Source organism: Populus nigra, chromosome 17 (genome assembly GCF_951802175.1).
Source record: "Populus nigra chromosome 17, ddPopNigr1.1, whole genome shotgun sequence".
NCBI lineage: Eukaryota > Viridiplantae > Streptophyta > Magnoliopsida > Malpighiales > Salicaceae > Populus > Populus nigra.
In genome coordinates, this window is record NC_084868.1 from 3,615,978 (window position 1) to 3,627,365 (window position 11,388).

General features: G+C 35.7%; 2 protein-coding genes across 2 annotated transcripts; one reads left to right on the forward strand and one right to left on the reverse strand.

Moving 5' to 3' along the window:
• The first annotated feature begins 3,690 nt into the window (after window positions 1-3,690).
• LOC133676872 (uncharacterized) lies at window positions 3,691-5,312 on the forward strand. The gene is made up of 3 exons (XM_062098653.1): window positions 3,691-3,850; window positions 4,044-4,203; window positions 4,690-5,312. Exons 1-3 carry the CDS (start codon window positions 3,818-3,820, stop codon window positions 5,262-5,264), a joined length of 768 nt encoding a protein of 255 aa, XP_061954637.1. The 5' UTR covers window positions 3,691-3,817; the 3' UTR covers window positions 5,265-5,312.
• Window positions 5,313-5,991: 679 nt separating this feature from the next.
• On the reverse strand, window positions 5,992-10,603 carry LOC133677136 (uncharacterized). Its single transcript, XM_062098971.1, has 3 exons — window positions 10,274-10,603; window positions 6,566-9,325; window positions 5,992-6,493 (listed from the first exon to the last, which is right to left on the reverse strand). Exons 2-3 carry the CDS (start codon window positions 9,302-9,304, stop codon window positions 6,200-6,202), a joined length of 3,033 nt encoding a protein of 1,010 aa, XP_061954955.1. The 5' UTR covers window positions 9,305-9,325; window positions 10,274-10,603; the 3' UTR covers window positions 5,992-6,199.
• Window positions 10,604-11,388: the final 785 nt, after the last annotated feature.

Consider the following 11,388-nt stretch of genomic DNA (forward strand, 5'->3'; position numbering starts at 1 on the left):
CTAAAAAATATTTATTTAAGTATAAAAAAATCCTCGTCTCCAACAAAAAAATATATTTTACAAGTACTGGCCACGGATAGCTTTGACCCATCAAGATCAAATATAAGGTATCATTTACTTTAACTAAGAAGAATGATGGAAAATTTTAGAACTAATTAATTAATTGAGTGTCCAATCCGGAAATCCAATTCGCAGGTTAGTTGGACTTCATCACTAAGTTCTTGTGCAAGCTTGATTCGAAACTGGTCAGACAGACCTCAAAGCCAACAGCTATATCTGGTTATCAGGGTGTCAATTCACAGCTCAGGCCACTGACTTTCTTTGCTGGCTATTTGTTTGTTGCATCAGCTCCCTTTCTGCAGTGGCAAAGATGATAGATTATGATCCAGCCAGCAAACCAGCATAAATGTCGGCATCTTACTTTCTTCCTTGTATTGGATTAGAACCACATGATGATGCAATCAAAATATGGGAGTAGTCAATTTGCAACGGCTTGAAACTTCAAAATCCCAATGACACCCAAGAAAAATCTACCATTTCTGCTTATAAAAACTCTCTAGATTGGCAGGTCCCACAAACAATTGGGGTCCATAGAAGACAGCCCAACGAACCCCCACCACATTTTTCTCTCCTTTCCTTTGGTTTTTTTTTTAATCGAGGAAAGTGTTGGATTCTTCAACCAAGTTGTTTATTGTAGCTTTGCTAGACACATCAGCATATATTCTCCTAAAACAAGCACAATATACGTAGAACTTGAGTTGGGGTGCTCCGCAACTACAACTTGAACCGATGCCGGTTTTAAAAGGTCGTTTAATTTTGTGTTTTAAATATATATTTTTTATTTTAATTCTTTATGTGTTTTCAGATTATTTTAATATACTAATTAAATAAAATATAATTTAAAAATATTTTAAAAAACAACTATTATATACCCACAGAGTCACCGTTACCCGAAACCATGAGTAGCTTCATTGGGATTCTTCATTTCTTAGAATGATGTTCCTAATCAGTGCTTTGCCAGAAGGGTCATGCCGTAATTTCCATGAAATGAAAACAAGTGCTCTCGCATATTTTGACCTTACCTCAATTTGTTCCATTTTTATACAACTATATATAATGCTTCTCCACGACAGTATATGGTTCATGTAATGTGTTGGTAAATGGATTTCTTGTAGCGTATTTCATACTCGTCTATATCTGCGAGTTCACTCACCATTGTCATCATCGTAGGAAAAAAGAAAAAGAAAAAGAAAAAGAAAAAGAAAAAGATCCTTCCATTCATGTCTCCCGTTGCCGTCAATAATAAACGTCAAAAGAGGATCGGCCCGCACATGGAGAACCTCTTGATTCTTCAAATTAACGGTAGTTCGCAACAGAGCATTGGAGCTGTCAGGCATGGTGAGGAGGATGGATTATTTTTTAAAATATTTTTTTGTTTAAAAATAAATAAAAATATTTTTTTTATTTTTTACAAATTACTTTTAATATCGTCATATTAAAACGATATGAAAACATAAAAATATTAATTTAAAGTAAAAAAATAAAAAATTTAATTTTTTTAAAAATATTTTTAAAATATAAAAACAGACTATTTTGATCAAGTTTTTTTTTTTTTATTTAAATAAATATTCATACCAGCTGGTGTGTATTGTTTGGTCAAATATCACAAAGTCCTGGCTTGACCTCAAAATCGGACCAACACCAAGAATCCTTATCTAGAAGGGGCATGTGAACTGGCAATTGTTTATATATATATATATATATATATATATATATATATATATATATATATATATATTGTCAGCGAAGGCATCAAGTTGTACGTATTTTGCAGCTAAAGTTTCAGAGCTGGTGTACAAAGGCAATCTCACAAGGCATTTGGGGTCATTGGGTTGTTGGAAATGGCAATGAGATGGGTGGTGGGATGTTGTTCATTGCTTACAAGAAGAACAAAGAAAAGGGGACGAAAACAAAGAAATAAGTTCGTCTAACACAAGAATTCTTTCGAGTTTTTATAATTAAAAATAAATTTATTAAAAGGCTCAACCTTTTCCTGTAGCATGTAAAAAGATTTATTGTGAATTCAAGCAATGTAATTTACATATTAAAATGAGTAGTTTGCCGGTCAATCAAATCCTAGCTTAAAATAAATTGTTCTTGATGTTAATGAATTTTATTTGATGAAAGATTTTTTTTAACTCTTTATTTTACTAGAAAAAGTATATTTGGTTTGTCAAATATTTTTTTTCTAGCTTGATCTTGGTTTTTTTTCCTCACTAATTTATGGTTTTTTGAGTTTAAAGATGTTTTTTTTTGAAATTATGAGGATGTTTTTTAGATATTTTTAGATGAAAATAATTTATGAATATAAAAACCCTAACTTTAATTTTCAACGGTGCTCGAAAACTATTCCTTTGTATATGACATGTTGTTCATTGTTGTATGCGACGTGTCATTTAATCGTGTTTTTTTTTTTTCAAAAAAAGGATGGGCGACATCCAAGCCAAAGAAAAGAAAACAAAAGAAAAGTCAGGCATGCAAGCCTATCTTCGCAGACCCAAGCAAGTTGTCTTTTTATTTAATTGGCCAAACACGCTGGCTTACCTGGTCCTAGATGCCGACTTCTTTTTGGCCTTCAAATTTATTCCCTCTTATATTTAAATTTAAATTAAAAAAAATATTTTTTATTTTTAATTCAAAGAGGCTCTTTTAATCTTTTAACTAAATTTCATTTAAATTAATTAAAAATGCATTTGAGATATTATTTGATAAAATATAATTGAATTTTACTTTGTATTTTAATTGGATTGTAATAGATTTTTTTTAAATATTGACAAGCACTATTTTTATGCATCCCTTCATTATATTTCTTTATCTAAAATCTTTTACAATCATATTTATTTGCATGTCTATTTTTTTATAATTTAATTAAATAACAAATTAATTTTAAAAAATAAAGTATTAGATTTAAGACCCGTGTGACAGATTAGACAAGTTATCTCGGGTTAATAAAAAGCACATGGTCTCAATCTTTGTTTTTTGAAATAAAACAACACATCTTGAAAATATATCTTGAATTAAATTAGTTTGAATGGAACGATAATGTCATATTTAGACTTGCTAAGTCGACAATATCATATTAAATCAACTTCAATATATTTTAATTATTATTTTTTTAATTTAATTTCAAATTTTATTTTTTTAAAAATAAATATTGACATATAACTAACTAAAATAATTAAATAGCATTATGGTGTGTGAAATCATGTTTCTCTAATCTATTGTTCAACTTTCTAAGTTAGTTTTTGGTTATATTTTATGGCTTCTTATAATATTTATTGACTTATATAATTATAATTAATTTTATTTAACATGTGCATATAAAGTTTTCAAAAAAATTTATAGTTTTTTTTTAAAGCTTAACAATGTTCACATATTTTTTTTCCATTAAAATTAAATTTTGATATGCAACGAGACGAGCACCAAGACTAGGTGGCGACTAATATATATTAACTTGAACAAACAAAATAAATAAATAAATAAATAATTTCAAAAATCCACAGCCCATGATGATTTGTTTTGTTAACCTTTTTAGCACAAATCAAAATACAAAACAGAGCAGCCCATTTCTATGATTTTCAAGGCCAAGCCCGTTTGAAAGATGAGCCTACATCTATCATCTTTCTCAAAATGTCCTTAACAGAGGAAAAACAACCTTATCCTTTGTTTCCATTTGATCTACCGGAAATTTCAAGACCCTAACCTAACTCTTTAACTCTGGCTACTGTTTAGGTTTTGTGAAAAACCCATCGGACTCATGGCTTTACATGGATCTACCTTTTGCTACAAAGTGAGTTCTAAGTCTCATTAGCTCCATCAATATTTTTTCTTCTTCTTATCTGATTCTGCTTGTTGATCAATCCATTGCCACTACCACCTTGAAATTGAATTTCTTCTTTAGATGTTATCACCAAAAGATTTTCGAACTTGAAATTGAGGGTTATATAAGATTGCTCTAATTCTCATTAGCTTGCATGTTGTAGGTAAATTTCATTGCTACAGGAGACTTTAAGAGACTGCAATGTTCATGGACTGACAGTTTCAAGAGAACCCACAATAGCTCTTCACCTTCCTTGAAGAAAAATACATTTTTGGCTGGAAGACTCCATTTTCATAAAAAGTTGCACATTGGAGGAGGAACCCGTAAGTTTCTCTGCTTTTTTTTTTTTGCCTTGTTCTCGGGCCAGTAAACTGCTGTGCATATAGAAGCCAGTAAGTCTATCAAGTGCTAAGTTTTGTGATGAAAACATCTGATCGAAGATGTTTATGTTACTTCCATATGGATGCTCCACATTGTGTTGTCATCGTCCCTTGTGGTGGCGGCAAATGTCTATACGGTCATCAGAGATTGATTATATCATTTTTGTTTATTTTTCTCTGCCCCCCCCGGTGCGCCATCATTAGTAGATTACTCACACTATGAAAAGAACAATCAAGACTGGCAAGTTAATCAAACAGTCTTTGATTTACTCCTCAAAACGGAACTTGCTGAAGTGGCCATGGCTGAACAGTTTTTATTGTGGGTCTGCATTTCAAATTTATTTTTGGTCATCAGTTTTTCTGCATTCCTACTGTCTAAATTAGTGCTAGGTTGAAGCAGGTCTCTAACTGTATATTTGTATAGCACAGAGTCCTATGCACAGCCTTTCCGCTTATTTTCATTAAGAGCATGTCAAGTAAGAAGTGAGGATTCAGAGGAAGTGTTAAGTGGCGAAAGCATTGTATTGGATGAGCAGACCTTAATGCGTGAGCTTCAGGTTGCCATTGAAGAAGAGAACTATGCCCAAGCTGCAAGAATCAGGGACGGCCTTAAAGTACTCCAGGAAGATAGCAAGGCTTCAGTACTGGCAGCAAATGCTCGGTTTTATAATGCTTTCAGGAAGGGAGATCTGGCTGCCATGCAATCCCTTTGGGCAAAAGCGGATAATGTATGTTGTGTGCACCCTGGTGCGAGTGGGATTCAAGGTTACGACGATGTTATGGAAAGCTGGGAGCTTGTATGGATGAACTATGATTTCCCACTAGAGATTGAGTTGAAAAATGTTCGAGTGCATTTTAGGGGAGATGTAGGTTATGTTACATGTGTAGAATTTGTGAGAACAAAAGGCAGCAGTTGGGGGGCACAATTTGTCACAAATGTTTTTGAGAAGATTGATGGTCAGTGGTTAATCTCCATTCACCATGCCTCACCTGTTGACCTGTAAGCATCATCGCAATACATTCAATAGATGAATTGCCTTTTTTGTTATTTAGATTCACTTGCATTACAGTTCAGTCTTTATAATGCTGGACGCTTCAGCATCCCTGGGCCAGTGATCTTAACACGTTGTTCAACCGCCTACCTGGTAGATTGTGTGAGATGTTCACCTTCTGAAAATTGTTTTTATGATCTTACAAGCTACAATGTATCGTGTATGTTAAAAGGGTACCCTTAGGAGGGTAAGTGCCGAAAATCTGTTGTAAACAAAGAGGTTCATCCCTTTTTGTTAAGTGCGGTGATTCCTAATCTTTGGTGATCATTCCTTTTTGTTTCCCTTTCTAGCCACAAACTACTCCTATTTTGGAGTGTTTGAAATTGTAGTGTAGAGTGTTATTAAAATTAATTTTTTATTTGAAAATGTATATTTTTAAATTTTTATTTATTTTAATATTAGTATATCAAAATTATTAAAAAATTTATTAATTTAATATATTTTCAAGCCAAAAATATTTTTAAAAAACATTTAAAAATAAAAGCTAAAACTGTTCCAAACACCCTTTTTTTTTTCAGCGCCCTGCAAAATTTGATTTTCAAATACTTCATGATGATGAAGAGAAGTGACTTCGTGGTGGAGCACAGGACGAAGTTGTGCCTGAAGGCCACAACCTTTCCTGTTTCAAAAGAACTTGTGTACGAGGCACTCTGCAGTCGTTATGTGATGATAATGTAAATTTTTGCCTTATAAAAACACTGTACTCTGAATTTCAGAGCTGTATATTTTATGCCCCATTGTTATCTTCACACAAAACAAAAGGAAGATATTAGTGGTGACTACAGCTGATGGAAGATCATGATGGCCTAACATAATTTCAGGAAACTGTCTAGGAGATCTTCCACCAACACTGATTTCTCCTCTTCCATTTGAAGAACTTTTGCCCGCTACATCCTTTCAAATGGGGAAACAGGGGGGCTTACAGTGTATTTCACATTTGTTTGCCCTGGGGAAATGGTGTGAATCTTCTTTGATCCATTACTGGAGTTGCTGATCTCCTGGTGAAATTCTTCGCCGGAAGCATTGCCGCCATCTTGATCATATGATTTCCGACAACTTATAACATTGACACAAATGAAGAATGCTTGTAATGAAGAAATTGATGAACTGAATTCAGTCGAATACATCCCCTTTTCCACTTGTGCCAAACTGAAGATAGGATGGTCTTGTTGGATTGCTCCCTGCATGGGTGGATACACAAAATAAGAAAACGCCAATATGATAAATTCTCAGCTAAAACGCAAAAAAAGTACCTGAGTGAAAAGCTCAAAACAATCTGACATCAGGCAACTTTTGGATGTCCTTGTAATCTTACTACACTGGCTTCTGTTGGTGAGTATACGTAGTTTACAACCAACATCCCAACCACCACAGTCACATGATCCACCAGATCTCCACCTATGTATCAATGGTGTAGGAACTCTTTCGTTTGGCATGCTATGGTTACCACCAGGAAGTATGACAGTAGCACTACTAGAGTGTTCGGTTTCTCCCAGGTTACCGGAGCATTGACTTTCTGGAAGGTATTGTGAGGAGCCCTTGTGCATCAAATTTTCATTTTGATCAGTCTGCTGCAGGTCGAGGCTTGAGATTTCACTAGGCATTTTGACCACAACAGCCGCAAGCTCTCTATTTGCCATGAACTTTGGCATTACCTGATCCGCCTGACTTTGGTCGACACCAAACAAAACAGACTCTTTCACCTTATTCTGGCAAATGGAGTCTGTTCCAGTCAAATCAAAGATAGAAGAGCAATTAACCTTCATGTGGCCAATCAAATTGTACACATAGCCACAGCTCTTCTCCTTACTACCTTGATTTATCCAGCTGCCACTCTTTTTCTTGATTTCATCAATGGCATAGAATGTATAGTCGCAGCCTGAACCATTCTCTTGAGATGATGGTAACCTGTTCATGGAGGCTTCCAGAATGTTGCTATTGTTCGCAATCAGAAATCTGAACAAAGGAACTCCATTCCTTATAGTAAGCTGGAGGAGAGCTTTTATTCTCGATGGCTCATGCTTGCCATCCTTAAGCAGTTCTTTGGCATCAAATTGCTTCAAGTTGAAGAAATTCAAGCTTTCATTTGATGAACCAGTTTCAGCTGACTGAAGTATTCTGGAGCTCCAGGACTTCAGCAGAGGATCTAGCATCCTTCTCAATGGGCTGGATCTAGCTCTGTTATGACCACCTGCCTTCTTTCTGTTTGAATTATTTAAACAAGCAGAACCTTCAGATATCAGGGGACCAGAATTTATGGAAATGTATGTGGAGCTGAACTGTGGGACAGCTGAACTCTCCTTGAAGCTGAAACTCCTGCTCATTCGACTCAAACTAAAGCTAAACCAGCGTTTTGGTGAAGGATGTCTGGCTTTTCTAGGCATCAGCTCCACTTTTTCTTGATCCAATGCATTTGAAGTTTCAACTACACTTCCATTTGCTGTCCTGACTCTGCTCTCTTCTGCAAATTTATCTTCAGACAGTCTAATTGGCATCTTATACGAACATGCAGATGTACGAGATGCATCAGATGACATCTCTGCACTCCGTGTAACCATGGCAGTGTGCAACACTTTATGGGGCTCTGTGTTAGTTTTATTTCTAGAAAGAAGTGGCCATGAGTGAGGAATTTCAGAAGAGTGAACTTCCTCGTGAGAAAAGTCATCTGACAAGCTCTTTCGATTTGTTTCAGTAAAATCCTTATCCACTGGTGTCCTTAGTTCCTGAAGGGAACAATTTGTAGAGTAATTTTTTGGAACAAGGAGAACTATGTCCTTATCCACCGGTGTCCTTAGTTCCTGCAGGGAACAATTTGTAGAGTAATTTTTTGGATCAAGAACTATGTTCTTGTTCTCACTGGGTTGATGTTGAGGAGAAAGATCTATAGTTGATTCTTGCAACTCCTCTATTCCAGCTGATTCTTGCAACTCTATTCCCTTCTTAGTTTTGCCACCAGCAACATTCTTTTCCTTCAAACTGAGTGAATCATAATGACTTCTCAACTGTGATGATGAATCTCCGATGCTTGAAGTAATCTTCTGATCCAACGATTTTCTCTTTGCATCTGGTCCTTGCCTCTCCCCAGCTCTCTTCTCGGCTGCACTATCACAAGCAATTGCATTCACCTTGGACCTGATTGAGATACTATTATATCTTGAGTTTGAGGACCAACTTCCAACTTTAGAAGTGATCTTCTGATCTACATATCCTCTCTTCGCCTGTTCAAGAATGACATCCGAATTATTTCTGCTGAAAGTCCTGTTGGTCCTTGGTTCCTTTTTCTTCCCATCCACACTGCTCTTAGAAGCAGTTTCAAAATCTTTAAAGCGCAAGGCATTCTGGACCGAAGGTTTGGCAGGTTGAGAAACACGGTCATTGTGAGAAGGGTTCAGATTTGAAGAAAGAGAAGGATGCTTCTTGCTTCTGTAATTGAGAATATTATTGTGAACTGCATTAGGAGAGGTAGCTGAGTTCATAGCCATTTTACTCGGCAAATTGCTGCTAGTCAATGATGCACCACTGCTATCACTTGCTGCAATTCTCCATTTCTTTAGACGTGACCAGTCCAAAACTCCAACATTCAAAGCCTTATCTTGTATGCTTTCACTTCTCTGCATGCGCTGGAGATAACCTGGCAAATCTGACATATACTTCACAAGCTCATCATCCTTTCTTGCCTTTATCTTGTCAGAGTGCAGCTGATGGTGTTTCCCTGAAGTTTTTGGTTGGACTGAGATCCGATCATTTGCATGAAGTCTTAGTTCATGAGGCACATCACCACATGGCTGACTATCATAATATTCAGCTTTCAACTTGCCTTGATGCTTTAGACTCTGCCTTGCCTGGGTTGGAAGAGCTGTATCCTTCACTATCCTGGAATGTTTCTGCCATCTAGAACTCTTCTTCAGGTCCAAACCGAATCCCCTTTCACTGGAAGGTTCCGAGCATGCACGACTTGATTTTACATCTGATGACATTTTTAACGCTTTCATACTTCACTGACCCATTTTTACCTGCAAAAGCATAAATGAAAAAGGGTTCTGATTCACTCTCCGACAACTTCAGTTTCTTACACCGTTCACTGATTTACAGGTTGCTAGGATGCTGAAATTAAGTCACACCTGATGTCTGTAAGCGAATCAGAATGGGAAACAAGTAAAACATGGCAAAATTGAGAAGTGGCTAGGAAGACAATAGCCTGCAAGCAAGACTAGTGATAAACCTTCTTCTGACAGATGATCGCGAAATGGGGAGAAAACAAAGGGCAGCGAGTATAAAACTGAAAGAAATAAAAAACAGCTACTGGGTTTTATTGACTTAGATGCCTGATCGTTGGGATTTATTGACACTAAACCTTATTCTAAATTTGAGAGAAGTAACAGTGACACCTTCGGATAATAATAAACCACCCACTCCATTTTCAAGAACCACCCTTTGCATCTTTGTCCATTTCAGTTCCTAAGAACCAAAAAACAATTGAAAAGAAAAAACAATTTTCAACTTCCCACTATTTTAACACAAGTCAAAATCTATATCATACATTATTCGTTACTAATTACTTGGTTATAGATGCATCAAAGAAGAAGAAGAAGAAAATTCAATCAGACTAGGTGGTCAAATATCTCCTTGCAATCTGATATTTCTCTCTAAGGTCTAAACAGATGCAAAATCCGTACTTCCTTGCTCCAATCAGTAAAGTAACAGATAGAAACAAAATGCAGGTTCCTTCAACAGTTTGTCCGCAGATAAATGCAAGAAGGAAAAAAAACAAGAATCCTGAAACTCCTGCGTTTTCCACTAACAAAGCAAGCCAGTCTAGACGTTAACTAATTATCATTTCGCAGAAAAGATAAATTTATTATTACATCAGAAAAAGAAACAATCTTTCCTTATCTAGTTTCCCAGCAACCAACCCAATAGAAAAGATTATTGAACAGAGCAAAAAGAAAAACAAAACATACCAGAAAAGAGAAACGAGGAAATGCAGGTTCAAGAAACGAAAAAAGGAAGAAGAAACTCTGATCCCGATACGTAAAATAGCAGTCAGTCTCCGTCTTCTATGTAAATTAAATCATCCTGAGGCCTTCCACAAATAAAGCAATGTTGCAGCAGTGGCTTACTTTGAAAAAACAAGTGTGCATGATAAACCCCACATGAAATATGGGGAAGTTCTTGGACGATTAATTATGAGGAATCTTTTGCCAATTCTACTTTCCTTGTTCAGTTCCCCACCTCTTTTAAGTTTGTCGTATACCAATCTTGGCATTCATGCTTTCGTCCCTAAACTGTTCCCTTCAACGCAAGGCATTTTACTTTGTGGGCGATCTGATCTCAACTTTGGTAAAGAAGAAAAGTGAAATTTGATCATATAGTGCTTCAATTGCGATTACAAGTTCTATAAACTTGTTATACCGTATGCTAAAAAACATAGGTCCACGACCTAGAATGTGAAGTACAAATCACGTGCCATTCTTTTATCAAGGCATTGAACTCACTGTTCATTGCATCACGCTAAGAAGCATGTCTAGAGGCTTCAGGAAAGGATGTTGGCTTCGTAAAAGATGTGTTACATTTTACAAGTAAGTATTGTGGTAAAGGACATGCCAGCAAAATGGAAGCTTTGGTTTTAAATTGTTGGTTTGCGAACGGGTTATCATACGCCTAGGAGTTGCTAGAGGGTTCTTGAGAAATAGGGGAATGATCAACAAGACCTCATGCAGAAGAAATAGGCTGAGCTGGAGTGGTTGTGATTTCAAGAATCTTGTCAGTCGGTACCCTGGCTGTTGGTGCAAAATCATGACGTAGTTCAGCGACGAGGACGTGACGAGTTCATGAAAATCATAATCACAATAAAAATAATAAAATAAAATTATTTAAGAAATTTTAAAATTATTATTAGATATATTTAGAGTTATTTAAAAATTTATTATTTAAGAATCTGATTTTGTTTTATTTTGAGTAATTATTTAAATATTGAGTTGTTGCAAATCATAAGTCATTCAATTATCAGGTCTTCAAAGGTAATATACACCAACCATTATTCAGAAATTTTCTAAATTCCTATTTAAAAGAGAAA